This window comes from Panthera pardus, unplaced genomic scaffold (genome assembly GCF_024362965.1).
Source record: "Panthera pardus isolate Hobbes unplaced genomic scaffold, ASM2436296v1 HiC_scaffold_24, whole genome shotgun sequence".
Lineage (NCBI taxonomy): Eukaryota > Metazoa > Chordata > Mammalia > Carnivora > Felidae > Panthera > Panthera pardus.
The window spans coordinates 130,646,335-130,673,748 of record NW_026526810.1 but is presented as its reverse complement, the minus strand read 5'-3'; the positions used below and the strand labels follow the sequence as shown (position 1 = coordinate 130,673,748).

Sequence of the window (27,414 nt, the reverse complement as noted above, 5' to 3'; positions counted from 1 at the left end):
CACCAGTGTCTGTCTTAGGAGATGCCTTCCTGCCCAGACAGGCATTGACTCGGGAGGGTCCCTGAGACCAGCTCCGTGGGAGGTGAGCCACTTGGTCGGACCCTGGCTGACCCCGCTTCATGTCGGGGAGAGACGGTGAGACGGTGAGAAGGGGCCTGTGTGTGGCAGGACCCTGTGGCCCCCACTGCTGGTGGCCCACTTGCCACGTGATGGCTGATGAGCGGGGCTTCGGTAGAGGACTCTGTGGCAGCCTTGCCAAAGCCTTGGGGGCTCCCCCCGCGGGCGGGATGGAAAGTTCTTTTAGGAAAACGGATGTTCCTCCTATGGCTCACTTGGGGTGGGAAATGGAGTGGAGTTGCCCTCTGCCTCTGGGGCTGTGGGGAGAGGGGGCCTGAATTCCAGGGGCTGAGGACAAGGCGAGGGAACCCCAAGTCTTGGGGACAGGGGGCCTGAATTCTGGGGGGGTTGAGGGCAGGGTGAGGGAACCCCAAGTCTGTGGGGAGAGGAGGTCTGAATTTTGGGGGTTAAGGGCAAGGCGAGGGAACCCCAAGTCTTGGGGAGAGGAGGTCTGGATTTTGGGGGTTGACGGCAGGGTGAGGGAACCCCAAGTCTTGGGGAGAGGAGGTCTGAATTTTGGGGGTTAAGGGCAAGGCGAGGGAGCCCCAAGTCTGTGGGGAGAGGAGACCTAAATTCTGGGAAGTTGAGGACAAGGCAAGGGAACCCCAAGCCTGTGGAGAGAGGAGACCTGAATTCTGGGGTTTAAGGGCAGGGTGACGGAACCCCAAGTCTTGGGGAGAAGGGGCCTGATTTCCAGCGGCTGAGGACAAGGCGAGGGAACCCCGAGTGTTGGGGAGAGGGGGCCTGAATTCTGGGGGGTTAAGGGCAGGGCGAGAGAACCTCAAGTCTTGGGAAGAGGGGCCTGACTTTGGGGGGTTGAGGGCAGGGTGAGGGAACCCAAGCCTATGGGTCAAGGGGGCCTGGATTCCGAAGGCTGAGGGCAGGATGAGGGAATCCTACATCTAGGAAGGGGTACAGGCCCCTGTAACATGGAGGCAGGGGGAGGCCAGGAGTGGGGTGAGGGTCCTCTGGGGCCTGGGGCCTGTGTGGGGCCTCTGTAGGGAGAACAAGACAGCAAAGAGACTATTCTAAGGCATGAAGAGGCGGCTGGAAAGAGACCCAGGGCTGCCGTCTAGAAACAGGACAGCCTGACCAGCGTGCTGGGACAGGTCAACCTTCCCTGGATTGTCCCTGATGCTGATGCTGGGGACTCCAGGCAGCGGGGTCTCCTGAGCTGAGGGCTCGGGCTATGCTCCATGCATATTCCGAGAAGGTGAGCTTGAGCTTAAGGGACTTGGGGACACTCAGGTCGCAGTCCCCACCATGACACACACACAGTTCTCTGGTCACTAAACCCCGGAGTCACCCTGTCTCCTCTCCTAGTCACACCCAGCAGGTTCTGCAAGGTCACCTCCCTGGGCTCATCTCTACAGGTGACTTCCAGATGTGGGACATCTTCAGGGCTCTCGCTCAGTCCTCACAAGACACGAGCTGTCTCTTTTATTATCTTTACATGTCGACGCAGGAAAGGAACCGAGGCTGGCCCGCTTCCGGCCGGGACCGAAGGCCCCGCCGGCCACCTTCCCCTCCGTCCAAGCCTTCCTTCCGGCCGTAGGTGTTAGACAATCACGTGGCAGACACGTCTGCGACAAAGAGCTCCCAGCCAATCTCCTAGCTTTCTGAGTTTTGTCCTTCTGTCCATGCTTGTGCTGGATTAATATTCCAGAGCACCTGGATTTTGTCATTTCCTAGGACAACAGCCCAACCCCTTGGAATTCAGACTCCCCTGTGGTCCTGCTGTAACACGCGGAGCCACCCTCCACCCTGGGACATTTCCTGACGGGTGACTCCTGGGCTCCTAATGCCTCTGGACGCGCCTTCCTGTGAGCGTTTGCTGGAAATGCCCCCCCCCCCCCCCCGCCCCTGTCTTTCTGCTTAATGCGCCTCGGTCATTCAAGGCCCCTTTTGGTCCTCTGTGAGCACAGGTCTGAGTGTTCATCCTTCTATTCTGCACACACGTAGGGAGCACCTGCCTGGCGCCCCCCCTCGCCCCTGGGGGCCGCTCAGGTTCCATGCGTCTGGCAAGCGATCGAGCCAACATTTCAGCCAAGTGTGCAAACACCACTATACGAGAGCCCGCAGCGTGCGGCACAGAGGGGGTGGGGACGGATGGGGCCAGGGCCAGGTGTCAAGATGCAAGGGGTGTGAAAAGAAAATCCTACAGTTTGTAGGTTTAACAAGGCACAGATACCTGGGAAGCGACAGGGCGACGGGGGCCGGCTTGAAGGTGTCCCGGGCATGCGGGCAGCTGGGAGCACTGCCCTGGCCTGAGCCGACGGCCATTTAGAAATGAGGGGCGGGGCGCCTAGGCGGCTCAGTCAGTGAAGCGTCTGACGTCGGCTCAGGTCATGATCTCGGGGTCCGTGAGTTCGAGCCCCGCGTCGGGCTCTGCTGATAGCTCGGAGGCTGGAGCCTGTTTCCGATTCTGTGTCTCCCTCTCTCTCTGCCCCTCCCCTGTCCATGCTCTGTCTCTCTGTGTCTCAAAAATAAAAATAAACGGTAAAAAAAAATTTAGAAGTAAGGGGCTCTGGGCACCGGCCACTCAGCAGAAAATAGCCCACTGGGCCAGGGGTTCCACAAACCAGTGCAAGTTTAGAAATTTGCACATAAAACGCTGCCTGGACAGTGAGACTCAGCAGGCCCTCCCTGAGGGGAGTCAGGAGAATCCCAGAGCTAATGCAGCCAGGGCCCGGGTGCAACACTCGGAAATGACCTGTGACCGGGGAGGGTCAGCCACAATCCTCTGTGTTCTAAAGCCTGAGCCAGACCAGGTCACGTCTCTGCCTGAAACCCTCAGGCTCCCCTCGCAGGGCAGGAAAGCGCTGCGATCGACAGCGGCCCACCCACAAGGCTGCACAGCCCTGCTGCCTTTCTCAGTGTCCTTTTCACACTCCCCACCCGCTCATCCACTGGCTCTCTGGCCTCTGCTCTGTCTCAGATGTGCCACGTCCTCTCCACCTCAGGGCCTTTGCACTGGCCATTCCCTGTGCCCGGAGCACCCTTCCCGTAGACAGCCACATCCCTCGGGTCCTCCTGGCCCCCACAAATCCCCCCTTATCAGAGAGCCCTTCCCTGAAGTAATACCTCCTCCCTTCTGCCTGCTTCCTTGTTTCTCACCACCTGGCTACACTGTTTAGTTTTTCCTTCCTGTGTCTCCACCAGGCAAGGTGTTTACCTCTTTTGATGAGAGTCTTACTCCGGAACTCCTACAACAGAGCCGACGTGCTCAATCAGCACGTATTTGCTGAATAAATTCAGGACCCTATTTACTTATGCTGCATATCGGAATATCAATAGTTTGTCCCTATGTCAACACGCACGTCCTGAACCCCTTGGGGGCCCCAGGTGCCTTGTGGGCAATGGGAAGACGGAGGTGAACAAAGCCTTTTCCGCGTCCCCTTGTGGAGCGCGGGGTCCGTCTGAGGACAAAGACAGGCAGGCAGGCAGACAGTGACTGCACGCCTTGGAAGGCAGAATGGTAATGAAGAGCCAAGGTTACGTCCGAGTATGAAGGCCTAAAGAATGGAAGTCTTGGAAGAATTACGGCAGAGGGATATTTGACTGGGGTTTTGAGAGATGAATAGGAGTTTGGAAGGCAGGCCAGCCAAAACAAACAAACAAACAAACAAACAAACAAACGCAAAAACATTGTAGGTGGAAGGCCCAGCACGTGGGCATGCACAGATGTTGTTTGTGGAAGGCTTACTTAGAACTTCGGAGTCAGAAAGCCCAGGGTCAAGCCTCAGACCGCGTTTCCTCATTCCTTTTGAGGACCACTCAGCCCCTGCCCTGGGGTCCGCTCTGTGCAGATTTGCCCCCAAAGGCTGTTGTTTTGGTGCAGCAAAGAGCACGAAACGGTTTCAGATCAGAGTGAGTTCTCTGAGAGCGCAGATACTCCCCTGGCACTGGGGGAGAGGGGGCGAGGGTGGGAAGAGAGCCGGGGGCCCCTGCGGGGAAGTCCCGGGAAGGCTCAGACCCGCAGGTTCTTCATCTGGCAGCGAAGGTGCCCTGCCTGCTCTGACAGCTGTTGCGGGGATCAAATAAATCCACGGAAAATGTCACTCTTTCATCATATGGACGTTCACAGGATGAGATGAATTATGGGTACGTACGTTCCCAGTTTTATGACCTTCCTCTGTGTAATCTGGCAGAAACCGCCCATGTGGAAAGCCTGTTGCCTCATCTTTCAATCGGCCCACGGACCTAAATGGCCTACGCGTCCGGCGAGAAATGGGGGCGTGAAATCAAGTTCGTTTTCCACAGAAACCAGTAGTGCTCGTATGTCTTTTGCGGGGATGGGGTTGATGCTGTGATCGTGTATCTCTAACACAAGAAACCAGGCCGTGCCCCGTGATCAGAAATGTTTCTACGACCAGGGCGCAGGAGAAATGACACGCTGAAGACAACGCTCACCTTCCCTTGAAGACTTGGGGTCATCCTTGGCTGTCCCAGCCCCCATGGTGGCTACAGATATGTGACACAGACAGATACGTCGACGATACACGTGGAATACTTGAATGGGGTTCTCCACTGGGCATTCGGAGAAGGTGCCTCAGAAGAGAGCTAACGTTTCAGAGTTTGTTGGCATAGATGTGTCTCAGGCAGGGCTCTCCAGAGAAACCAAACCAATAGGATATTTACCTATTCCTGTCTATCTATCCATCCATCTATCTATCTATCTATCTATCATCTGTCTGTCTTCTATCATCTATCTATCTGTCTATCATCTGTCTGTCTATCATCTATCAATCATCTATCTTCTATCATCTATCTATCATCTATCTATCATCTGTCTATCTGTCATCTATCTATCATCTGTCTATCTGTCATCTGTCTATCTACCTATTTATCTATCATCTATCTATCTATCTTTCTATCATGTATCTACCTATCATCTATCTATCTATCTATCTATCTATCTATCTATCTATCTATCATATATCATGTATCTATCTGTCATCTATCTATCTATCTCTCTATCATCTGTCTATCTATCTTTCTATCATGTATCTACCTATCATCTATCTATCTATCTATCTATCATATATCATGTATCTATCTGTCATCTATCTATCTATCTCTCTATCATCTGTCTATCTATCTGTCTATCATCTATCTATCATGTATCTATCATCTATCTATCTATTTATCTATCTATCTATCTATCATCTATCAATCTATCTATTTATCTATCATCTATCTATCATCTATCTATCTATCTATCTATCTATCATCTATCATCTATCTATCATCTGTCTATCTATCTATCATCTATCTGTCTATCTATCATCTGTCTATCATCTATCTATCATCTATCATCTATCTATCATCTGTCTATCTATCTATCATCTATCTGTCTATCATCTGTCTCTCTATCATCTATCTATCATCTGTCTATCTGTCATCTATCATCTATCTGTCATCTATCATCTGTCTATCTGTCATCTGTCTATCTATCTATTTATCTATCTATCTATCTTTCTATCTATCATGTATCTACCTATCATCTATCTATCTATCTATCATCTATCATGTATCTATCTGTCATCTATCTATCATCTATCTATCTATCTATCTATCTATCATCTATCTATCATCTGTCTATCTGTCTATATATCATTTATTTATCTATCTGTCTATCATCTATTATCTATCTGTCTATCTATCTATCTGTCTGTCTATCATCTATCTACTTGTCTATCATCTATCTATCTACCTGTCTACCTATCTGTCTATCATCTATCTATCTACCTATCTGTCTATCGATCATCTATCTTCTTCATCATCATCATCTATCTATCAATCAAGATATTTATTCCAAGGCATTAGTTCATGTGATTACAGGGGCTGGCTATGTCAAAATCCATAGGGCAGAGCAGAGGACTAGAAACTCAGGTAGGAGCTCATGCAGCAGTTCTGAGGCAGAATTTCTTCTCTGGAAATCTTAGTTGTTGTTCTTAAGGCTTTCAACTGCTTGGATGAGGTCCACCACATTATTGAGGGTAATCTCCTTTACTTCAAGCAAGGGATGTTCACCACATCTACAAAAGACCTTTGCAGCAACCCCGGATTCCTGTGTGATTAAAGAACCAGGTGCTGGAGCCCAGCCAAGCTGACACGTAAGACTCGTCATCACAGATGGCATTTAGAACCATGATCCTAGCTGGGATTAGTAAGATGGCCCACGCAGAGAGAAGAGAAGAAGGCTTAGGGTTGAAGCCTGAGGAGTGCCAACATTTAAATTTTAGGTGGAGAAGGAGGTGCTGGGCAAGGAGAACAGGAAGAGCAGCCAGTGGAAAACAGATTCCGTGCCGATCAAGTCTGGGAGACCTGGGGTTAGACCAGGCTTAGAGAAGCATGCCTCCTTGCAGGACTTCTCAGGGCCTTTAATATGCTTTTGTGCATTGTGAAGCCTCGAGAGGAAGGTGTCGTGGTTGCAGTTCTGAGACTTATCGGACCAATCAGGAGCCAGGTTTTGGTTTCGCTTTTGGTTGTTGTTGTTGTTGTTGTCGTTATTTTGTTTTCACTTTGTTTTGTTTCGTTTTGAGAAACTTTGGGGAAATTCTTCCAAAGTAAATAATGGCACCACGATAGCTTACAGAGTAGAAGGTGAGCCCTATGGCTCTAGGAGAAAATGATTTTAGAACTGAATTGAAGAGAAAGAATTCGGGCGGTTAATGGGGTGGGGGCACCCAGGAGAGACAACCAGTTCTCGCAGTGAGAGGGTCTGTTCTTCCCCATGGAGCACGAGGACAGGGGTCAGACTGCCCCGAAAGGCCATCCAGCAGTCGGGATGCCAAGGTCCCACTGCTTTGTCTTCCTCCCAGTGGACAGGTACTTTGGGGGAAAAATCTGACTTGCAAGCAAGGCCCCGGTCCTCAGGTCTGATCTGGAATTCGGGGCGGGCGGGTCTGGGCCGCAGAGCCACCTGCCAGGGAGGGTTCGGATCCTAGCTCCATCACTGAGGAGCTGGCTGACCTCGGACCGGTTTCTGCGCCACCTCCGGAAGCCTTGGTTTCTTGGTCTGTGAAGCGGGCCCCTTCTCAGAGTTTGGGGATCAGGTGAGACGCTGTGGTGACGCAGCCAGCGGGAGCTGTCCTGGGTTATTGATTTGCTCTTGCACAAGAAGGGTTATGTAAGCCGTCCTCTGTCTTGGCCGGGACCCCAGAGAGGAAACAGGCAGACAGGGCTGGCCCTCTGTGTGGGCCTCGGAAGTTGACTCAGCGTGGACGGGGTGTCCGGGGAAGCTTCAGAACCCCGTCTTGGTTCATCTTGTGGGGTTGTCCCTAAACAACCTTCCACCGAGTCGGAAGCCGGGAGCCGGGCCCTGTGGCCTCTTCTTAGCCTGGTCTGGGAGGCCCTGAATCAGCCTGGCTTTGGGGCCTGGGGAAGGAAGAGGGCAACAGGGCAGCCCCGGTCCTGGGCCAGCAGCCTGGGGCCTGGGGTATTTAATAAACCCGGCTCCAGCAGTTCTGTGGTTCGTACACTCTGGGGGGCCTGGGTTTGCCCCTAACATCCTACATGACCTTGAGAAAGGCCTGGGGATCCTCCTTTGGAAAAACTCCCTCGAGTTCTGCAAGATGCTCTAGCCTGCTCTTTCTTAGGGACACTTCTGTCACCAGCTGGCATCGCCAGGCCTCAGGAGACCTCAAGGAAGCTTCTGGTTGACTCCTGCATTGCTGGGGGGAAAGGGGTCTGTGTGGACCCCGGTGGGCAGGCCCAAAGGTGAGTGAGCGCGTCCTCAGAACGATTACAGCGCCTCTGGCCGCCTCCCGGGGCTGCCGGAGCCTAGTGCCGCAGACAGTCTGGCTTCGAGCAACGGAAATTTAATCTCTCCCAGGTCAGGAGGCCAGAAGTCCAAGATCGAGGTGTCGGCAAGTTCTGAGGAACAGTGTCTTCTATGACTGTTTCCTGGCTTCTTGGCGGTTCTGGGGAATCTTTGACGTTCCTTGGCTTGTGGGACCGTCACTCTGATCTCTGACTACATCTCCTTGTGGCCTCCGTGTCTCTGTGTGTCTCTCCTCCTCCTATGAAGACCCCGGTCCTTGGACATAGGGCCCACCATAATCCGGTACGACCTCCTCCTACCTTAATGACCTCTGTGAAAACCCTATTCCCAAATACGATCCTGTTCTGAGGTCCCATGTGGACATGAACTTGAGGGGGGTACGGAATACTATTTAACCCACGAGAGTGCTTTGATCTCTGTTACTCTTCACAGCACCTGGATTCTCATTGTATAGGCGAGAGAACAGAAACTCAGAGAACCTGACTGGCTTTGCCCGAATTCCCAGAGGCAGGATTGACAGAGCTGGCATGTGAACCAGGAACCTGGCTCCAAGCCCAGGGCAGTCGCTGTCACATTGGTGCTGCCCTCTACAGTTTATGGAGCCCTCCTTCCAGAGTCATTAGCTCTGGGTAAGACAGTCACACTTAGGGTGTTAGCTGCCTAGTTTCCAGATGAGGAAACTGAGGCCAAAGGCCGTTGGAGGGGGGGTGAGGGGTTGGCCAAGATCACACAGCGGGTGGGTGGCATGGTGGGGCCTCAAGGCCTGGCCTCCAAAGTTCTCCCCCTACAATGACATGTTACCTCTCAGCGTCGGGCACATGAAGGGAACCAGACACAAAAGGCACGTGGTGTTATGATTCCATCCGAATGAAATGTTCAGAAGAGGCAAGTCTGGAGACGGGAGGGTTAGTGGCTCCGGGACCTGGGGGGAGGCGGTGCTGGGGGAATTTCACGCTGGGGTGATGAGCGTGTTCTGGAACTAGAGAACAGTGACCACACAGCTCTGGGGGCAAGCGAAACCCACTGGAATGGGTGAGCTGTCTGGCTTGTGAGTCATATCTCGATAAAGCTGCTACGGAGAACATCTCAGGGTAAGGTGTCAGCCTCCAGCCCCTGGTGTGTGTGTGTGTGGGGGGGGGGGGTGGATTCTGTAGGAGGTAAATACTCACGAGGCCTACAAGATTCAGACTCTGTTAGGGCAGAAACAGTCCCAGCGTGGGCTCAGAAGCTGTCCCCGCAGGAAAGCAGCTTGAGGCCAGATTTGTACCCCCCCCCCCCCCCGCAGTGCAGTTACAAGCACCCCTCCTGAAGAGCAGTGGGGTCTTAGCAAGTTACTTCCCTCTCTGGGCCTCAGTTTCCCCATCATGAACTGGCGGTAACGCAGGTGCCCACCTCCCTGAGGGGTCACGAGGGTCTGAAAAGAGGTCAGCGGAGTGTGAGACGTTATCATGGGGCCATTTGGCCTCAGCCAAAAAACAACAAGCAAGCCATCAGGCTTTCAGCCATTCCCACTGCTGAATCGTGACCTCCTCGCCTCGCCCCTGTCCACCCCCCCCCCCCCCCCCCCACTGCTCCCAATCCTCCAGGGTTTGGCGAGAGGTCAGAAGGTGTGGCTCTGCCGTGGGCTCAGGGGCTAAGAGCAAGGAGAGAGGGGACCACACTGCCGGTGGCTGCGGACCGAGGCTTTGCTTTCCAAATCATGAAGACTGCACCAGGGACTTCAGAGATCGACGACGGCCCTCATCGCTAGCATTCAGTCCCACCAGGTCGCTGGCATTCAGCTTGCACCGTGACCCCACCTCCTCACCCACTCGGCCAGGGCAGGCTCAGGGGCCCACCGGTGGGCTTTCAGGGGGGGCGCCGCGGAGGGTCGGGAAGGCAGGGGCTGCTCATGTTGCTGGGCTGGCTGGGGGCAGGTGGGAGGGCGGCTTTCCCAGCCCGTTTCCACCTGCCGAGAGCCCAGTTCACGCTTCCGGCCAGGTGGCTTCCCTCTGGGCTGCAGACATCCTAGAGTCACGCTTACCCAGCGACCAAAGTCCCTTAGAGGAGTGAGCTCCCTCGGGCAGTGGTGGGCAACTGTCTCCGAGCTCAGAGCTGCTGGGGAGGTAAGGGTGCAGGACGAGTGGGAGGCTCGAGCACTGGAAGGAGCACGGAAAATGTGTCGGACTCTATCCAGTTGTGGACACTAGGGCCAGAGGGCAGAGAACGAGCCAGGAAGTGGAGAGAGGGAAAGATACAAGGCAGGGGCTGGCTCATGACAGGCCTTGCGAGCCACGTTATGGATGTAGAACTTTATCCCGGGTGCCGGGACACGTTTGCAGGATTTCCTGTTAGAGAGCGTGGTCCTCGCCCTCACCATCGTCTTCATCACAGCTGTCATCGCCATCATGATCACCATCGTGGCCGCTCACACGCGTCGAGTGCCAACTCTGTACCAGGCACCGGGCTAGACGCTTTTCTGCGCGAATCCTGTCAACAGCTCCGTAAGGCAGATGCCCTTATTCGCCCCCTTTTACAGATGAGAAAACGTAGGCTCAGAAAGGATCGGTGAGATGCTCCAGACCACACAACAAATAGGAGCCCTGGCCGGAACCAGGACTGGAATCCAACCCAGGTCTGCCTCATCCCAAGCCTCGGCTCCTAAACGCTGCTCTTTCGGGGTATAGCCCCTCTACGGTTGTATTTGTGTGAAGACACGTCATTGGATACAGAGTGAAGGATAAGAGCTGGCAGATGGTCGAGGTCAGTATCAGAGACGGCAACAGCGGTGAGAGGATGCTCAGCCATAGAGAGAAGCAGGTAGGTCCTGGAAACACGTGGGTGGAATCTGAAAGAGGTGCTGATCCGGTAGGTGGGAGGGATGGGGGAGAGGGTGTATTGACCGATGACCCCCAGGTTTCTGGTATGGGTGCGTGGAGGTGTATAGATCGAGTAATGCCATTTCTGTAGAGACAGAATAGAAGTGTTCTTTAATGAACGAGTGAATGAATGAATACGTGAGTAATGAGGAGGTCCCCTAAATGAAGTGGGTAATGAGTTCCCCATCACTGGGATTATGCAAGCAATGGCCACACAACTGTTTGTTTAATCTAGACATTGTAGAAGGCACTCCTGCTTGGAAGGGGAGGTGAGAGGGAAGGGCCTCAGTAAATATATATTGCGTGCATGAATGCTTGAACTTGTTGCCACCCCTCTGATTCTAGGGCCTCATGGGGGCTCGCTGGCACCTGGTGGGAGCTTGATGAGTTACCACTGTAGGAACGGAGGACGGGGGAGACTATCAAACCCTATTCAATTTTCTTACATTTCTACTTCGGTATATTTTAGAGCCTGCAGTTTAATACATATTAATGAGTTTACACATTGGGTATGCATAATCAAAATTCTTTTACTTATAGGGATACACAATCACAAGAGCTTGGACACCGCTGTTCTGCAGGACAGAAGCCCTCAAGTGGGTTGAGCGGAAATAATGGCCTTCTCGCTGCCTCTTGATTGCAGTGTCCTCACAAAACTAAGGTTTTCGGGAACCGTGACATGAAAAACGCCTACAAAAACCACTGCAAAAAAACTCCTCGACCGTTTATTAAGCTGTATGGAAAAGACACATGTTTACACACCTCATCCATTTCTCATTGTTTGTGAATTGCTCCCTCCTTACAACGTAACAGCTCTCTGGGTCTTTCACAGGACAATGTTCTTTATCACAGTGTCAAAACAACCCACTGGGCGGCTGCCCTCCTGCAGACTGATGGCTCCTCAGGCCACGGGAGGACCCCTAAGTGACCATTAGGTGTCCAGAGCTAAATGACCATTAGGTGCCCATCACACACCCGCTGATGGATGAGTGCTACACATGTGCGAAGCACAGCCTCCTTTTTATTCCACTCACAGTCTGCGCGCGGTTTAACTCCATTAAAATGTTAAACCCTGCCTACTTCTTCAACCGTTTTCTTTCTCCAGCTACGAGCGTGTGTGTTTATTGGGGCAGAGGGGTGTGCGTGGCAGGGGCACAAAGGCTGGGAATCTTTTCTGACTCCTTTTGCTTTAAAATCTAGAGCTGGTTTGATGAGGATTTACCGGCTGTTTGCCATCCAAGGTTTCCTGGTCTTTGGGGTTTCCATCTTCTCCGGAGAGGGCTTGCTAACAAGTATCCAATTACTTTGAGTGAATGAATGCTGTCCTGGTGTCGCTTGCCTTACCATCCTGGTAGCTCCTGAGCTCCACTGCTACTGAGCTGGCCCTCCCCGCCTTGGTTCTCCGCCACATGACGTTGGAGCCTTGGAGCCCGGGAGGTGCGTTCTCCTTACTCCCCACGGTACCTGCCGGCCACAGCAGGCCGATTGGGAGCCCCGTAGAAAAAAAGAAATGAATCCTCCCTGGAGCACGGGGGGCTTGGCGATAGGACTGTCTCTTAAGCCTCTGGCCAAGGATGCTGGTTCAGCTTCCTGTGGCCTTACTCCTGGGACCCGCCCCGCCCCACCCATCACCCCGCCCACCGCTGCCCCATCACCCCGCCCACCGCTGCCCCATCACCCCGCCCACCGCTGCCCCATCACCCCGCCCACCGCTGCCCCATCCAACCACTGCCGGCCCCGCCCAGCGAAGGCGGAGCCACAGCCTCTCCGCAGCGCCGGCTGGAGGCCCCTGGGGGAGGGCGTTCTCCCTTCTGGGTTCATCCTGTGGGGCCCCAGGGCTTCCTCTTGGTCACATAAGACCAGGCAGCCACGCTGTGACTCAGACCCAGCTGGCCCAAATGAGGCGCTCAGCCCTGTAGGGGAGCTTGGTCCCAGGATCAGCGCTATGGGGTCCGTGACCCTCGTGCCAAATCATTGGGCTGCTGTCCTCGGGTGGTAATTGGTCGGTGCCCTCGGTTGCTGAGACCCGGACAACGGTGGACGGGCTGGACTCCGCCTGAGTACTGCCCACCCCCGGTCTGAGCATGAGTCCCCGGCAAGTTCACTCAGACATCTCTCGCGGGCATCACAAATCAAACATTGAAGGGGTGGCGTGTCCGCAGAACGCTCGCGTGTGTGTGTATGTGTGGGGGGCGGGCAGGCAGCGTTACGGGAAGGTGGAAGGCAGGTAACGTTGTTGCGCACCTGCTATGAGGCCAACCCTGAGACGTGCTTTATTTACAGCACCGTTAGCTACAATACCGGTTCTCCTCTAAAGAGCTATTGTAAAACCCGAGTCCGTTTCTTTATAATAAATTTATTTCCATACTGTGTGCCTAATAAAGCCTCACATTTATATAGCACCTTTCCTTTTTCCCAAGCACTTTCGTGCCTGTTACGCCTTTCAGCCCTCCCAACAAGCTGATGTCACAGAGGACGAAACAGGCAGGGATTAAGTGACGTGCCACTAATTATCAGCAGAACTGGGGCGTCAGGCTCCTCCTCAGTCCTCTCCTCTGCACCAGCCAGGGTGCCTCGCTGCACCACGTCGCAGAACAGCCTTCTGGTCGTTGGAAGGAGTCATCCCTGTTCGAGTTTGCGAGTTCCTCGGAGACAGAGATCATACTTGCTTTTTTCTTCCCTCTTGCCCGCGGTGCTCAATACTTGCCTACACAGCAAGTGCTAGAGAACTGCTAAGTGCTCATCGAGTTCTTGTTTGGCACAGACCATCTTGCCCACGGGCAGGGGGAGTGATGGGATCCTGGTCTCCGGGTTCTTACCAGGGATCCCTCAGAGTTCAACCTTCACTGATCTGAGAAATCATCCTCCGGAGTCCCAGCTGAGAGGATTTAAGAGACTGAAGGCAAAACTCCAGCCAGGCCCCCCGCCTGGGGACCCAGCCGTGGCCTCAAAGCTGGGGTGGCAGTTCTCCCGGAGGTGTGATCTGGCACGCTGGGGCAGGCTGGGACGCCACGTGGGAGGGACACTCAGTCCCTCCTGTCCCTGTCCCCAGGCCCCCTCCACTCCTGGGAAGAAGCAGACTGGCCCACGGGTGGCAGCAAATGGGAACAATAATACCATCATGTTTATGGAGCCCTTGGCTCTGGGCACGAGGTCACCCCATCCTCACGGCCTCGCCCGCTGCATCTTGGGCAGGGCGGGAATGAAGCGCCTGTGTTTGGCCGGAGACGTCGACTTACTGCCCAAGGTCGCATGCCTTCCATTCCTGCTCGGGCACATCCTGAGGGGCAGCTGTAACCGCGCCCTCACCCACGTGAACCGTAGTCCTCGGGGCGGCCCTCACTGGCTGTTCCCCACCCACTCGGGCAGTCTGTGAATCTGGCGTTCCACCGAGACGGAGGTCCGTAGCGTGCCCATGGAGTTCTCCGTCTTGGTGGCCTCCGACACGCAGCCCCCCTTCTGGCACAGTCCCCGGAACACCTCCCGTGACTTCTTGCGGAAGCGCTTGCCCACGATCACGTACACCAGCGGGTTGAGGCAGCTGTTGCTGTAGGCCATGTAGGACGCGATCTGCGTGAAGACGTCGACGATGTGCTCATCCCAGCAGCCGGACAGGATGTTGAGGCGCAGCAGCGTGTCCAGGAAGGTGCTGACCTGGAAAGGCAGCCAGCAGGTGACAAACAGCAGCAGCACGGCCAGGACCAGCACCGTGGCCTTCCTCTCCGTCTGGATCTCCTTGAACTTCTGCATCTCGTTGTTGCGCAGCACCTTCATGATCTGTGCCGTGCAGAAGGTGATGACGACCAGGGGCAACAGGAAGCCCACGGAGTTCAGGAGCACGTTGGTGAACACCTCCCAGGTGCGCGACGGGTAGACGATGAGGCAGGCCGTGACGTTGTAGCCCTCGGCCGTGTACTCCTTCATGGTCCGGAAGGCCAGCATGGGCGAACTCAGGAGCAGCGTGCACCCCCAGATCACCAGGCTGTAGAGTTTGGCCCAGCGCACCCCGCGCATCCGGCCCATGGACATGGTTTTCACCAGGGCCAGGTAGCGGTCGATGCTCACCAGCATCAGGAAGCAGATGCTGCTGTACAGATTCATGTAGAGCATGGTGTTCACCACGCGGCAGAGGACCTCCCCAAAAAGCCAGTCGAAGTTGTGGGCGATGGTGATGGCCCAGAAGGGCAGCCCGCAGGCCAGGAGCAGGTCCGCCGCGGCCAGGTTGCCCAGGTAGATCTCGGCCACCGTGCAGCTGCTCTTGTGCAGGCAGAAGACGCCGAGGACGAAGATGTTCTCGAGGGCCGCCAGCACGAACAGGACCCAGAGGAAGGGAGCCTGGATGGCGTTGAGCCAGCTCCTCCACTCGTCGTAGACGCAGCCCTGGGACGACGTCCCGTTGAGAGTGGGCTCGAGCACCTGCGAGGTGATGTTGAGCATTTCGACGCTAAAAGAAAAGCACAAAAGAGGCTGTTACACCTCGAGGTCACAAGAAGGAGGAGAGACAACTGACGCAGAAGGAGGCGGACTCAGCAAGCAGCTTCCGGAAGCGAGGTCGGGAGGGGCGCTCAGGCCCTTTCTGCCGCATGCTCAGAGACCGGGGCGCCCCGGACTCCCCGGGGTCTTTCAGAGGGACCCCGTCTCCTTGGGCTGAGCCGAGAGCTCGTGTTCTTTGCCTGGCAGCTCCGTTGGGATGTCTCCTTGGACGGTGTCCCCCCGCGGCACCAACAACCAGTCTTGGGCCCTGGGCCTCCTCGAAGCTTCCGTGATGGGAGGATGCAAAACACATTCCTTCCTTATCGCGCGGGCCCCTCCCAAGGGAGCTGGGCATCTTTCAGCCTCTCGTGGCCTGGTCACGGTGAGTAATTTATTAGAGGAGAAAGGTGATATCATGCCAGACAGTGATATTCCAACCTGCCTCCGAGACCACAGCCCATCTGCCCACACCCTGTCTCCTTCTGGCAGAAGGCAGCGCTGTGCTTCCAGAACCTCCATCAGCCAAGTGTTGACGACAGTCCGAGGTCACGTGATGGCAAGGGAAGGCAGGGGCTTTGGAACCAGACAGTTCATATCTCGGCGCGTTCATTGGCCGCGTGACCTTGGGTGAGTTAATTAGCCTCTCCGAACCTCAGTGACCTACCTCGTAAAATGGGAATAACAGAATGTACTTCTCAGGGCTGCGGTGGGAATCCAAGACAGTGGGCAAAAAGCTGTGCTCTTGGCTCAAAAAGCACGAATAATTATCGACTTTTCGTGAACTTAATGAAAACAACCGGCACCACTTGTTTTCAGGTTCTTGCTCCTGTATTAGCGACTGTATCATCAACTCACTTCTTCCTCTTCCACTCCTGGGTGCGACTCAGACCACGGGGCGGTTCATTTTCTGGAAGTGTCACTGTTCAGGCTACTTCCTCTCTACCCTCTGCCAAGAGGCACGGGGGTTGGACAGCTCCCTAGCTGTGTGGTCTTAGGCAAATTGCTTGACCTGCCCGAGCTTCCATTGTGTTTCCTTTGGAGTAAAACGCTGCTCTCTTCTTGAGTGGCTTTGTATGGCTGTTGCAAGGGCCAACTCAAAGCGTGGGCGTGAAGACACATCGGAAGCGGAGAGTGCCACCAGAGGGCAAGACTGAGTAGATGTTTCCCTAGTGCTCAGGGCAGGGAGAGTCAGGGAAGGTGGTGGGAGGGGAGCTCTTCCTGGGTGGGTGAGTCCTTCCGGGGCAGGCTCATTGGCTGGGAGGTGGGGGGTGGCGGGCTGAGCCACAGCTATGGGAAAGAATCTGCTGTTCACCGGTGGGATTTCCTAGGAAAAGCCCCTCTGCTTCCGGGACCAGCTGGCTGGCTTTGAGCGGCCAAACTGGGCACCTGTGACTAACTCATTCCTCAGTGCAATTGTTATTTATGTATTTATGTATGTATGTACATTTGTATGTATTCATTTATTTACTTTTCTAAAACAGTTGTCTTTTTTAAAATGTTTTATTTATTTTTGAAAGAGAGAGAGAGACAGACAGAGTACCAGTGGGGGAGGGGCAGCACAGAGCCCGACGTAGGGCTCGAACCCTCGAACTATGAGAACGTGACCTGAGCCGAAGTCGGACCCTCAACCAGCTAAGCCACCCCGGCGCCCCTGCAATGGTTCTTTCAATGTGCTTTGAGCATCTTCTCTGTGCTGAGCTCCACCCTGGCTGTAGAGACCCAGAGGTGGGTGCCACGTGTCCCCCACGCCCTGCCAAAGCTCCTGGCAACTGTGGTCTAGAGTGTGATGGATGCCGTGGGGGTGTGGGGCACAGAATTGGGTGCGTGTGGAGAAGGACGGAGGTGACTCTGTGACTCTGGAGCTGGATCTCGAAAGATGAGGAACATGTCAACAGAGAGCAAGAAGGAACAGTGTTATATGGTGACAGAGGGTGGCTACATTTGCAGTGAGCACAGCGTAACATATAGAGAAGTTGGATGGCTATGTTGTACCCTGGAAACCAAGGTAGCATTGTGTCTCCACTGTTCTCAAATAAGAAAATGAAAAAACAAGACAAACAAACAACACCAACAAGGAGAGAGGAAGACCAGGCAGAAGGAGCAGCTTAAGCGGAGGTGCAGAGATGCGGAAGCCTCCGGCATGTTCTGGAAGGCAAGGTGGGAAGTGGCCAGGGATGGGATGAATAAAGGAAAAAAGACAGTCATCACTGGCTGCTAAGAAAGTGAAGCTTTGTCCCTGAGAGCTTTAAGGAGGGAGTGATGGGATAGGAGAAAGGCTCTGGGAAGATTCTTCTGGTGGAGTGGTGATTTGGATATGTCCCCCAATTTTTTGCTACCCTTCCCTTCAAAGGGTGGAGTCTAGTTCCTCTTGCAGTGAATGTAGCCGCTGACTTGCTTCCCACCCGTGGTGGCAGTGACAGTGTGTGAGTCCGTGGTCTGTCATAAAACACATTGCAGTTTCTTCCTTGGCCTTGCAAGGGTGCTTGCTGTGGGGGCAGCTGGCAGCCATGTTGTGAGGGCGCTCAAGCAGAGGTGTGGGAGGAACCAACTTGCCCCCTTGGAAGCAGATCCTCTGGCCCCAGTTCAGCCTTTGGTTGACCCTGGCACCCTAGCCTTGGAGTATTCCGGCTGAGACCCCAGATATCACAGAACAGAGACTGGCCGTCCCCACTGGGCCCTAAGTTCCTGACCTGTGCAAACTGGCAGGCTCCTTCCAGAGCCTCTGGATGTAAGGCTTCTCCTGGACAACCTCCTTGGTCCAGCCTTTGGCCCTGTTTTTGCAGCTACATAAAACCCATTTTCTCAGTGACCCAGGCTTGGACAGTTGTCTCTCAGGGTCTGGGTCTCGGAAGACGGAAGTATGGCACCAGATGCTGCCTGTTAATTTCCCAGCAATGTGGTCCTTTGCCAACGGGATGGCCCCTGGCCCTTAGCTGGCTCTGAGAAGCCACTAGATTGTCCGAGGTGGCCTGGGGAGTGCAAAACTGGGAGTTAAGTGCCCCGTGGCTGCCTGGTCATCTCCATGGTATGCTGCACCCCATACAGGGCTGAGAAGCCCGGCGGGGCCCCTCTGCCCTTTGTCTCGCCAGCCCTGAACCCTCAAGACCGACCCTCCCTTTCTTCTGCTTCCACTCGCAATCGGTTCTCTCTATAGAGTGGCTAGGCCTCCTACCAGACATCAGACATGAGTTGGAGACATCCCTTCTCCACGGTGACCTGGTGCATCTCTGACTCCTTGGGTGTTGACTTCAGAGTGTCACTCTCTTCATTTCCAAGTTCATTTGCGATGGGTCGCACATGACCATCACTTCTGTATCTTCCTCCCGCATCCCCGTACCCCACCAAACCCAACAGAACACCACCCGCCCTGCTCCCACCAGGTCCATGGGGGACTCGAACACGGGCCCTACCAGCCCTCGAGAGGTTTTTTTTTCTGCGGATCCCACACTGCCTGTTGCTTTCACTGTTGCCCAGGAAATGGGGGTCACATTCCCCAAGTCTTCTCCAGGCTTTCTGCCCCTCCCACCATAAGCAGTAAATCAAGGAATTCTTTTGACTTACCCGAAAGTGGCTGTGGTGGGCACGGGGTCCTCATGAAAAGACAGGAACATATGTCTCCTCCAGGAAGAGAACATTCGGACTCAGAGGGAGACGTGCGTGAGGCGCCCGGGCTGATCGGAGGAGAAAAGACAGTTAGATCGTGGGCTGGGGACCATAAAACACACATGTGTTTGTCCACGAGGGAAGGGAAATCGAGCCCTTCACTAACAAATATTTATTCAGCAGCTGCTGCATACTGGGTGCTAGGGACATAATGGCACAATGTCCTGTCCTCCAGGAGCTTACAGTCTAATGGAGAAGCCAGACATTACTGAAATAGTCACTAAATAATTGAAAACTGATGTAAGTGCTATGAAATAAAGGTCCCACGAAAGCATATAAGATGGAGTCCTAAACCAGCCTGGCGTGGGTGGGGGGGGGGGGTGTGTGTGTGGGAAATGGATATTTATTTTAAGAGCTGAGGGTGAGCAGGAGGAAACTGAGCAAAAAGATGGCGGTGGAGAGGAGGATGTCTACGAAGGAGCAGCAGGTGCAAAGGCCCCGAGGCAGGAAGAAGCTTGGTGTGGATGTGTGTTAGGCCCTGGTGGCTGCTGGGGGACGGAGGGTACGGGATTGTGGCAGGGACAGAGTGGAAGCAGGGAGACCGGTTAGCAGGTTCAGCCCTGGTGTAAGGCTGGCCATGAGAGCCCGGGGAGGAGAGCAAGGGACGTGTCAAAGACACCCCCCCCCCCCCACCACAGGTGCTGCCATCTCCTGTGAAGGGAAGAGGCGGAGGGCTGACTTGGAGAAGGGGTCATGTGTTTAGACCGGGACTTGTTAAGTTTGAGGTGCTTCTGAAACTCACAGGTAGGGGTGCAAGTAGCCGTGGGGCTCAGAGTGGGTCTGGAGCTGGGGGTGGGGGGCCTGGGCTGGAGCATCTCCAGGGCCTTCGAGCCTAAAGGCAAAGGCGGGTACAGAGGAGCGGTTCCAACCCTTGTGGTGGTGACTGTGTGCTCTCAAGGTCTGAGCCCCGGATGAGAGGGACTCAGAGCCTTTCTCTGTCCCTCTTCATGTTTCACTGTACAGCTGACCCTCGGACAGCACAGCTTTGAACTGCGAGGGTCCAGGTATGCGGATGTTTTCCAATAAATACGGTACACTCCCATAAATGTGAATTTATTTTCTCTTTTTTGTGATTTTCTTTTTCTTTTTTTTCTTTAATATTTATTTTGGGAGAGAGAGCGAGAGCGCGAGAGAGCATGAGCAGGGGAGGGGCAGAGAGAGAGAGAGAGAGACAGACAGACAGAGAAAGAGAATCCCAAGCAGGCTCTGCACAGTCAGCACAGAGCCTGATGGAGGCAGTGGCGGGGGGGGGGGGGGGAGGCAAAGCGGGGGACTTGATGCCCCGAACCGTGAGATCATGGACCTGGGCTGAAACCGAGAGTCGCAGAGGTTTAATGAACTGAGCCACCCAGGGGCTTCCTTACGTTTCCCTTAATAACATTTGCTTCTCCCTAGCTCACTCTATTGTAAGACACTATATATTACATATGACATACAAAATACGTGTTAATCGGCAGTTTATGTTATTGGTAAGGCTTCTGGTCAACAGTAGGCTCTCAGCAGTTAAGGTCTGGGGGTGTCAAAAGTTAGATGCGGATTTCCGACAGGGAGGGCTGTCAGCACCCCTCCCCCCAGCTTTGTTCAAAGACCAACTGTACTCTCATCCCGGGAGGTAGGCATCTGCCACAGGCTGGCCTTGCCGAGGAGGTGGGGGTGCAGAGATGGGGGAGGTCACTCGTCCAGGTGCCATTGCTAACAAGACCCAGAGGTGGGGCTTGAACCCCCCCTTCTGGTCCAGATCTCGAGCTCCCGCCGGGATCTCACCTGCCCTCTTGCTCCCGTCCAGGAAGGGTGTGAAAACCTGGGTGCCCATGTGCATGGGCATGGAGCCGTGGATCTGCCCCGCCCCGGGTTTCAGCCACCCCTCAGCAGGCACACGGAGCTTCCAGAAGCCAGCTCTCCTAATCCGGTTGTAGGGGGTGAAGGGAAGGCGGACGACAGTCCAAGAAACATTAAGGCATTAGAAAAAGAAGAGACTGGGTTAGTAAGTAGGAAACGAGGCAGAAGATATTTAATGAACATCTGGAAAAGGTTTCCCTGAACCCCTGAACTGAGCGGAGGTCAGGATTTGGAACTTGCAAGAGGAGGCCAGCAAGCAGCCAAGTCCTGCTGATGCTTCAGGGACGGAAGGGGTCTGGGGGAAGGGAAGAAAGGTCTAGTAGATTGCCTTTTGGGGAGGGCCTCCCTGCTCCCTGGAAAGCGGAGGGCAGAGGCCATGTGTTTGAATCATTCATTCCTCCAGGACCCTAATTGAGATGGGGGGGGGCGGGGGAAAGCAAGGTGAGCTTCCCTGCCCCATGGGGCTCCCCTCTCCTGCTGAGGGACTTCAGTCTGTCCCAGGCCCCCCAATTCCACCCAGACAGTGACAACTGCACAGGTGACTGCGGGCGGGGCGGGGGTGCTTCAGCTCAGTCACCCTGGGGAGTGCCCAGTGTTTCCTCGTGGCCCCTGGGTGTTGGGTGTTCCCGATCTGGCCGGCTGATCCTAATTGCTGGCTAATGGCTGTAAACATTGCTCTCATTTTGAAAACAAAGCCGGGAGTTTCTCTGCAGCCCTCTGGAGAGGGGGTTTCAAGTCTGGAGAAATTGTAGACGCTAGTTGCTTCTCTGCCTCTGCTGGCGGAGGCATCCCCAGGAGATTTCTGCCTGTGGGAGCCGCAGGCAGCTCCAGGCCACTCTCCCAGCCAGCCCCCCCCCCTGCCCCCCTAGGAACCTCAGAAGGGCTGGCTTCCTTTGGGCTTGGCCAGTGGGAGCACCAGCAGGGCAGGGAGGGAGGAAGTACATGGGGCATCAGCTGGGGCGTGGGCTCCCAGTTCTCTGCCTCAGGGCCTCCAGGGGCCGAGCTCACAGCTCCTATCAGGGGCCCTTTCCACCTCACTGGCCAGGATTCTGGAGACTGCCACCTGGTCCTGTTCAGTTCTCTGGGAGGGAGGGGGTGACCCGAGCCAGGACCTTGGCTGTGCTGGCTCTGGTGCCCCGCCGGCACCCCCACAAGCCGTCCACACTCCGAAAATAGACCCTCTGTCAAAAACACCTCAATATTACCCAGTGTGAATGTGCCTTCTCTTTCCTCCCGGGACCCTGTCGAATAGGCCCTGGGATTATAAAATCTGATGTCAGAGAGCGATCGGAAGGAATGTGGGAGAGAGCTTGGCGCAGCTCAAGCTGGCACGGGGAGGGGGGAGCGGGGGGGGGCGGTGGCCAGGCGTGCGGCACTCTCCGCGTGGCCCTGAACGAGCCCCCTTGCCCCCCTGGGCCTCGATGTCCTGGTCAGTCCCCCCGCAGACTGACCCTCCTGGCTGGAGTAGAGGTAGAAGAGGGGGGGGGGTGACCCTGTGACTGGGCTCCCCCCTCGTTGCTCACACTGATGCTCAGAAGGAAGCTTCCAACATTCTGATTCCCTTGTTCATCTGCCTCGGAATCCTGTCCAAGAAGGACTTGCTTTAAAAAAGATCTCCCTTCGTTGAGTCACATCGACACTGGCCGTCGGTTCTGCCAGGAGTAAATTCCACCGGAGTCTCAGAGGGATCCGGTTTTGGTTGGTGTCTGGGGGGCTCTGAGGCTGCAGCCGCCACAAAACACACAGTGCCACTTTCTCAAGGGCCAAATCTCGCCTTGTGTGGGCCCCCCAACCTGGGATCCCAGCCGTGGCAGCGTTTTGTGGCAGCGTTTTGTGGCTGCGTGCTAAAGCAGGGAGCTGTTGCCCGAAGCGAGGGTTGAGGGCTGAATGGCAAATAACCCCGTATTGTGTGGTCACTCTTCCCGCCGGGGCCGTCCCAGCCCTGTTGGTGCATTTTCAACACCCCTGTGGGATTTGCTTTCACCGAAGAGGGCGGGCCTCGTGCCTGAATCTTGTCTGACTTTAGTAGAGGGGCTTTTATACGTCAGGCCATTGTATTTATTTGTCACAGATTGTTGTTATGACAGATGACACTCGTTTTCCGTTTAGTAAGAAGGTGGCCACGTGAAGTGACCATTCAGAAGTAAGTCTATTAAAGAAGTAGCTGGACAAGTGGCAATAGTATGGCAGAACCCACAGGGGGAGTGACCAAACTGGGGGGAAACAACCCCAAAGCACCCTAGAAACTTGTGTCGCCAGCCAGGGGGCCCAGCGCGGCAGCTAGAGGCTTCCGGAATCAGAACTGGGTCCCCCTCTGCTGGGCTTGTCATTTGGGGCTTAGTGTAAAAATAGCCCCCACCTCGCAGGGCCGCGGTGAGCAGCGGATGAGTCAGTGCTTGAACAGGCACAGAGCATGCGGTCAACGTGTTCCAGAATGTGAGCTGCCCTTCCCGCCCCTGTGGGAGGGCTGGTCTGCTTCGGCCACACCACGGGACACATGGGATTTCGGAGGGGACCCTTCCGTGGGGCCTGCTCTCCCGCTCACAGACCCAGCCTCGGTTTTCGGACACTGATTCCAAAGCTGGGTTGGGAGATGATTAGGGTGTCGCTGGGACATCGCCGGCCCCGCGGATCTGGGGGGAACACTTGAGACTGTAGTTCTAACTTCCATCTGAACAAAAGGTGTTCTCCTTTGCCGTGTGTGTGTGTGTGTGTGTGTGTGTGTGTGTGTGTGGCCGTCTACCCCATTATACTCAGCACCCCGAGTGGGAAGGGCCCTCCCCCTCCACCCCGCCCCCTCCGCCCTGCCTGCACTGATCTGCACATCCCATCTCTTGAACACCACTAGCTACAGGAAGAAGTGGAATGTCTCAGACCACCCAGCCCTTTGGAGTCCAGGCCAGAGCTGGAAAGAACCGAGGTCTCTTGAATCACATCTTAGAGCCCTCTGCCAGACACATCTCCAGAACAAATGCTTTCCTCTAGAATCGGAGAAGATCTACATGCGTGCCGGGTAAGGATGCGGCTTACAGATAAGCACCCAGGGAAACTTCAGGCCACAGTAAATACTGGGGGGCTGGGGAAGGAGGTGGGCTCATGCACCGTATGGGCCTCGGCAGCAGGGAAAAAGCGTGGCCTGGCCACAGAATTTCCAAAGGACTTTTTTCCTCTTTGTCCCTAAAAAAAGGCCATACCTGACTACGGGGAAGGATGGGGCTCTGGGAAGTCCTCCCCCATTCCAGGAACTCCTAGAGAGCTGAATCAGAAGATCCAACCCAATCATGTGGGCCCTTCCGGCATTTGGACACATTATGGGCCTGGAATGTTTTGGAAACATGTATAGAGAATGTAAGAGGAGCAGAGCCCCTCACCCACATGCTTTCTGCCTCACAGGGTAGGGTGCACTCACCCAACTCTGCCCGCCCTCAGATACCCCAGGGCTGGCTCAGTCTTTATGCTTTACCTCCTTATTATGGAAGGTTCTTCTGTTCAACTTGTTTTGACTCTTTTCCCCACATTGGTTTTTAGAGGGTTTTTTTGTTTTTTAAGTTTATTTATTAAAAAAATTTTTTTTAATGTTTATTTATTTTGAGAGAGAGAGGGAGGGAGGGAGAGCGCATGAATGGGGGAGGGGCAGAAAGAGAGAGAGAGGGAGACACAGAATCCGAAGCAGGCTCCAGGTTCTGAGCTGTCAGCAGAGCCCGACGTGGGGCTCGAACCCATGAACTGTGAGATCATGACCTGAGCCGAAGTCAGATGCTTAATCAACTGAGCCACCTAGGCACCCCAAACTATTTATTTTTGATAGAGAGAGAGCACAAGCAGGGGAGGGGCAGAGAGAGGGAGAGAGAGTCCCAAGAAGGCTCCAAGCTGTCAAGGAAGAGCCCTGAGGGCTCGATCCCATTGACCATGAGATCATGACCTGAGCTGAAATCAAGTGCCAGATACTTAACCAACTGAGCCACCCAGGCACTCCTGGGGTTTGGGGTTTTAATGGGAAACTTCATTGGACATTCTAACACCAATCCTTCCCCTTAAAAAAAAACCCTATTTGTTTTACAAGATAACATAACCAGATTCCAGAGCATTTGTGTTCAAGACCCCCAGAGTTCTATCCCTACGCACATCCACATGCAAGCATCCTTTCTTCTCCCATGATTTTACATGGAATATCATATCAAGTCACTGTATTTACTTAGTGTCAGTTATGAAACCATTCCTTTATTCCAATCCCTTTTCATGTGCTAGATTTTCCCTGTGCCAAGTGAAGGAAAAGAAACCTCATTTAAAATGGGGTCGGGAGGCCAGCAGGCAGACCTTCAGTGCTGCTCCCAGCAGCCCTCCACAGCCCCAGCAGAAAACACGCAATCCCAGCAGAAGGAATCTTGGGCTTCCCCTTTACAGCCCCAGGGGGAAAGAAGGAAGATTGTCTCCTCCCTTAGCAATAGCCCAGCCAATGAGAGATAGCCGCAGCTCAGCCAATGAGAAGCCACTATACTTCCAACTCCCAGTTTCCTCCAATGGGCTTTTTGTTTATAACAGCCCTCCTGACTTCTCTCCCTTCCCTCTGGAAAAAGAGCCTTACTCTGTTCTCCAGGCTTGTCCATGGCTTCCCTGTAGTTATGTGTTTCAGGCTGTGATTCTGTTACTCTCAAATAAACCATTTTTTTCTGGTAAAAGAACTGACAGTCTTATTTTTAAGGTTAACATGCCCCAGCCACTGTCACCCCTCTCCTGATCTCCAAGGACGTTCCCTATGCTCCCACCTCCTTGCCTTTGCTGGGGCTGCCCACCCCCGTCTGGGTGCCCTGTGCAGGTGGCTGGGGCCTGTGGGGATGGTGCGGACCGCTCAGCTGGCTGCATGGGGCCTGGGAAGTCGGCAGTCCCTGGGGCCCCGCTTTGGGGGTGCAGTGGGGAGCATGATGGATGGGCTACAGAGGAATGGCCACTGTGTGTGTGTGTGTGTGTGTGTGTGTGTGTGTGTGTGTGTGTGAATGTGGAGGAGCATGGGCTGAGTCCCTGGAGATGTCCCCAAAGGGCTGGAAAGACAAGGGACCGGGGTTTCATAACTGAGATCCAACCAGGTCAGAATCCCAGATCCAACACGGACTAGCCGTTTATAACCTTGGACAAGCCGCCGAACCCCACCAGACCTCGGTGTTTTCATCCATCAAATGGGGATGTTCATAGCGCCTATTTTGTGGGTTTGCTGTGAAGATAAGGAGGATAATGAAAGCAAAGTGCTCCCGACAGCGTGTGACCCGTGGGCGGTGCTCCGTGAATGTCAGTGTGCCCTTCCTCTGTGCCCTGTCTCAGGTTGCTGCCAACAATTTTATTGGAGGAAAGAATTTTGCTTTCACGAAAATGCTCCACCTGCTCCCACCCTCCCTTTTACAGAAGGGAAAACTGAGGCCCAGAGAGGCGATGAGATGTTTAAAGCCACACAGCAAATTAAGTGCCAGCCTGTGACAAGAGCCAAGTCCTTGCCTGTCTCCTGCTGGAGTGGCCGTTATTTAGGGGTTTGGTACAGGCCAAAGGCGACGTGGGGTCTGGAGGCATTTACAAGACTGGGGCCATTGGGGACAGAGCCCGAGGACCTGTCTTAATTGAAGCACGGGATTCTTGTACCGGGTATATTCCTCCTTCCTCCTTCCTTCTGCCCCCGGAAACTCTTTCTAGGTTAACCTGACAAGATCCTGGAATACTAGGGTGAGAAGGGCTTTTGAACACTATTTCATCAGACTCCCTCATGTTATAGAAGGGACACAGAGGCCCGGGGATGGCGGGCGTTCCCCCAGGACGCACAGCCGGCTGGTGGCAGAGCTCAACTTTGAAACCAGGTCCTGGAATCCTGGAATTCTGGAATCCTGGCACCCAGGCCCCCTGTTCTTTTTTTTTTTTTTTTTTTTTTTAATTCCACAGCTGCCCCTGTCCTATGCAGAAGAAGGAGCTGTGTGCTAACATTGTCTGATTGTGAACACAGTTAAAAACCCCAACTCAGGGCGCCTGGGTGGTTCAGTTAGTGAAGCATCTGACTCTTGATTTTGACTCAGGTCCTGATCTCACGGTCATGAGATTGAGCCCCGCTTCAGGCTCTGCACTGAGTGTGGAACCTGCTTGGGATTCTCTCTCTCCCTCTCTCTCTGCCCCTCTCCTGCTCTCTCTCTCTCTCAAAATAAACAAATACACATTTTTTAAAAATGTAAAAAAAAAACAAAACCTCATACCCCTTGCCCACGCAGGTGTGGATGGCTTACACCAAACCTAAGAGCAGTGCCTTTGTGCGATTATAAAGATGTCCTTTCCACTTTCCTATAGGTCCCAGGGTTTCTGTCACAAGCAGGTCAAGAATTTATAATGGGGGGAAATAGAAATCCTTGCAATAGAGCCTTGCAAAACAGGAAGGCTGTGCGTCCACAGGGAGTGTGTTTTCCAGAAAAGCAATCCTTCGGGACAGGCCCAGGCTTGGGTATGCTGAAGAACGTTCATTTCTCCCACAGACGCTCAAGCTCCCTGAGGGTCCTGGTGGCCCCCGGGGGGGCCCGTGGCCCTGCTGGGGTGGCAGGAGAGGGCGGTGGCCGGGGGCCTTTGCCAAACTGGCTGCTGGCCTGGCCCCCCTGCCACCTGCAAGGGTGTCCCTACCGGGACCGTCTTCCCAGGAAGCCAGTTTACAAA

At 54.3% G+C, this 27,414-nt stretch overlaps 1 protein-coding gene and 1 long non-coding RNA gene across 6 annotated transcripts in view; one reads left to right on the top strand and one right to left on the bottom strand.

The window, feature by feature from the left end:
* LOC109274530 (B2 bradykinin receptor) overlaps positions 1-27,414 on the bottom strand; it is a 53,134-nt gene that overhangs the window by 9,277 nt on the left and 16,443 nt on the right. The window contains exons 2-4 of one of the 5 annotated variants that reach the window (XM_019462199.2): positions 20,665-20,801; positions 18,799-18,908; positions 12,466-15,208 (exon numbers count right to left, since the gene is read on the bottom strand). In XM_019462199.2, the coding sequence (XP_019317744.2) occupies positions 14,104-15,208; positions 18,799-18,872 (1,179 nt within the window). In that variant the 5' untranslated portion in view covers positions 18,873-18,908; positions 20,665-20,801 and the 3' untranslated portion in view covers positions 12,466-14,103. Of the gene's footprint in view, positions 1-12,465; positions 15,209-18,798; positions 18,912-20,664; positions 20,802-27,414 lie in introns of those variants that run through there. The other 4 variants (XM_019462198.2, XM_019462200.2, XM_019462202.2 and 1 more) reach the window with 4 other exon arrangements.
* On the top strand, positions 8,884-11,457 carry LOC109274531 (uncharacterized). Its single transcript, XR_008417316.1, has 3 exons — positions 8,884-8,997; positions 10,425-10,648; positions 11,305-11,457. It is a non-coding gene; the product is annotated as an uncharacterized LOC109274531 (long non-coding RNA).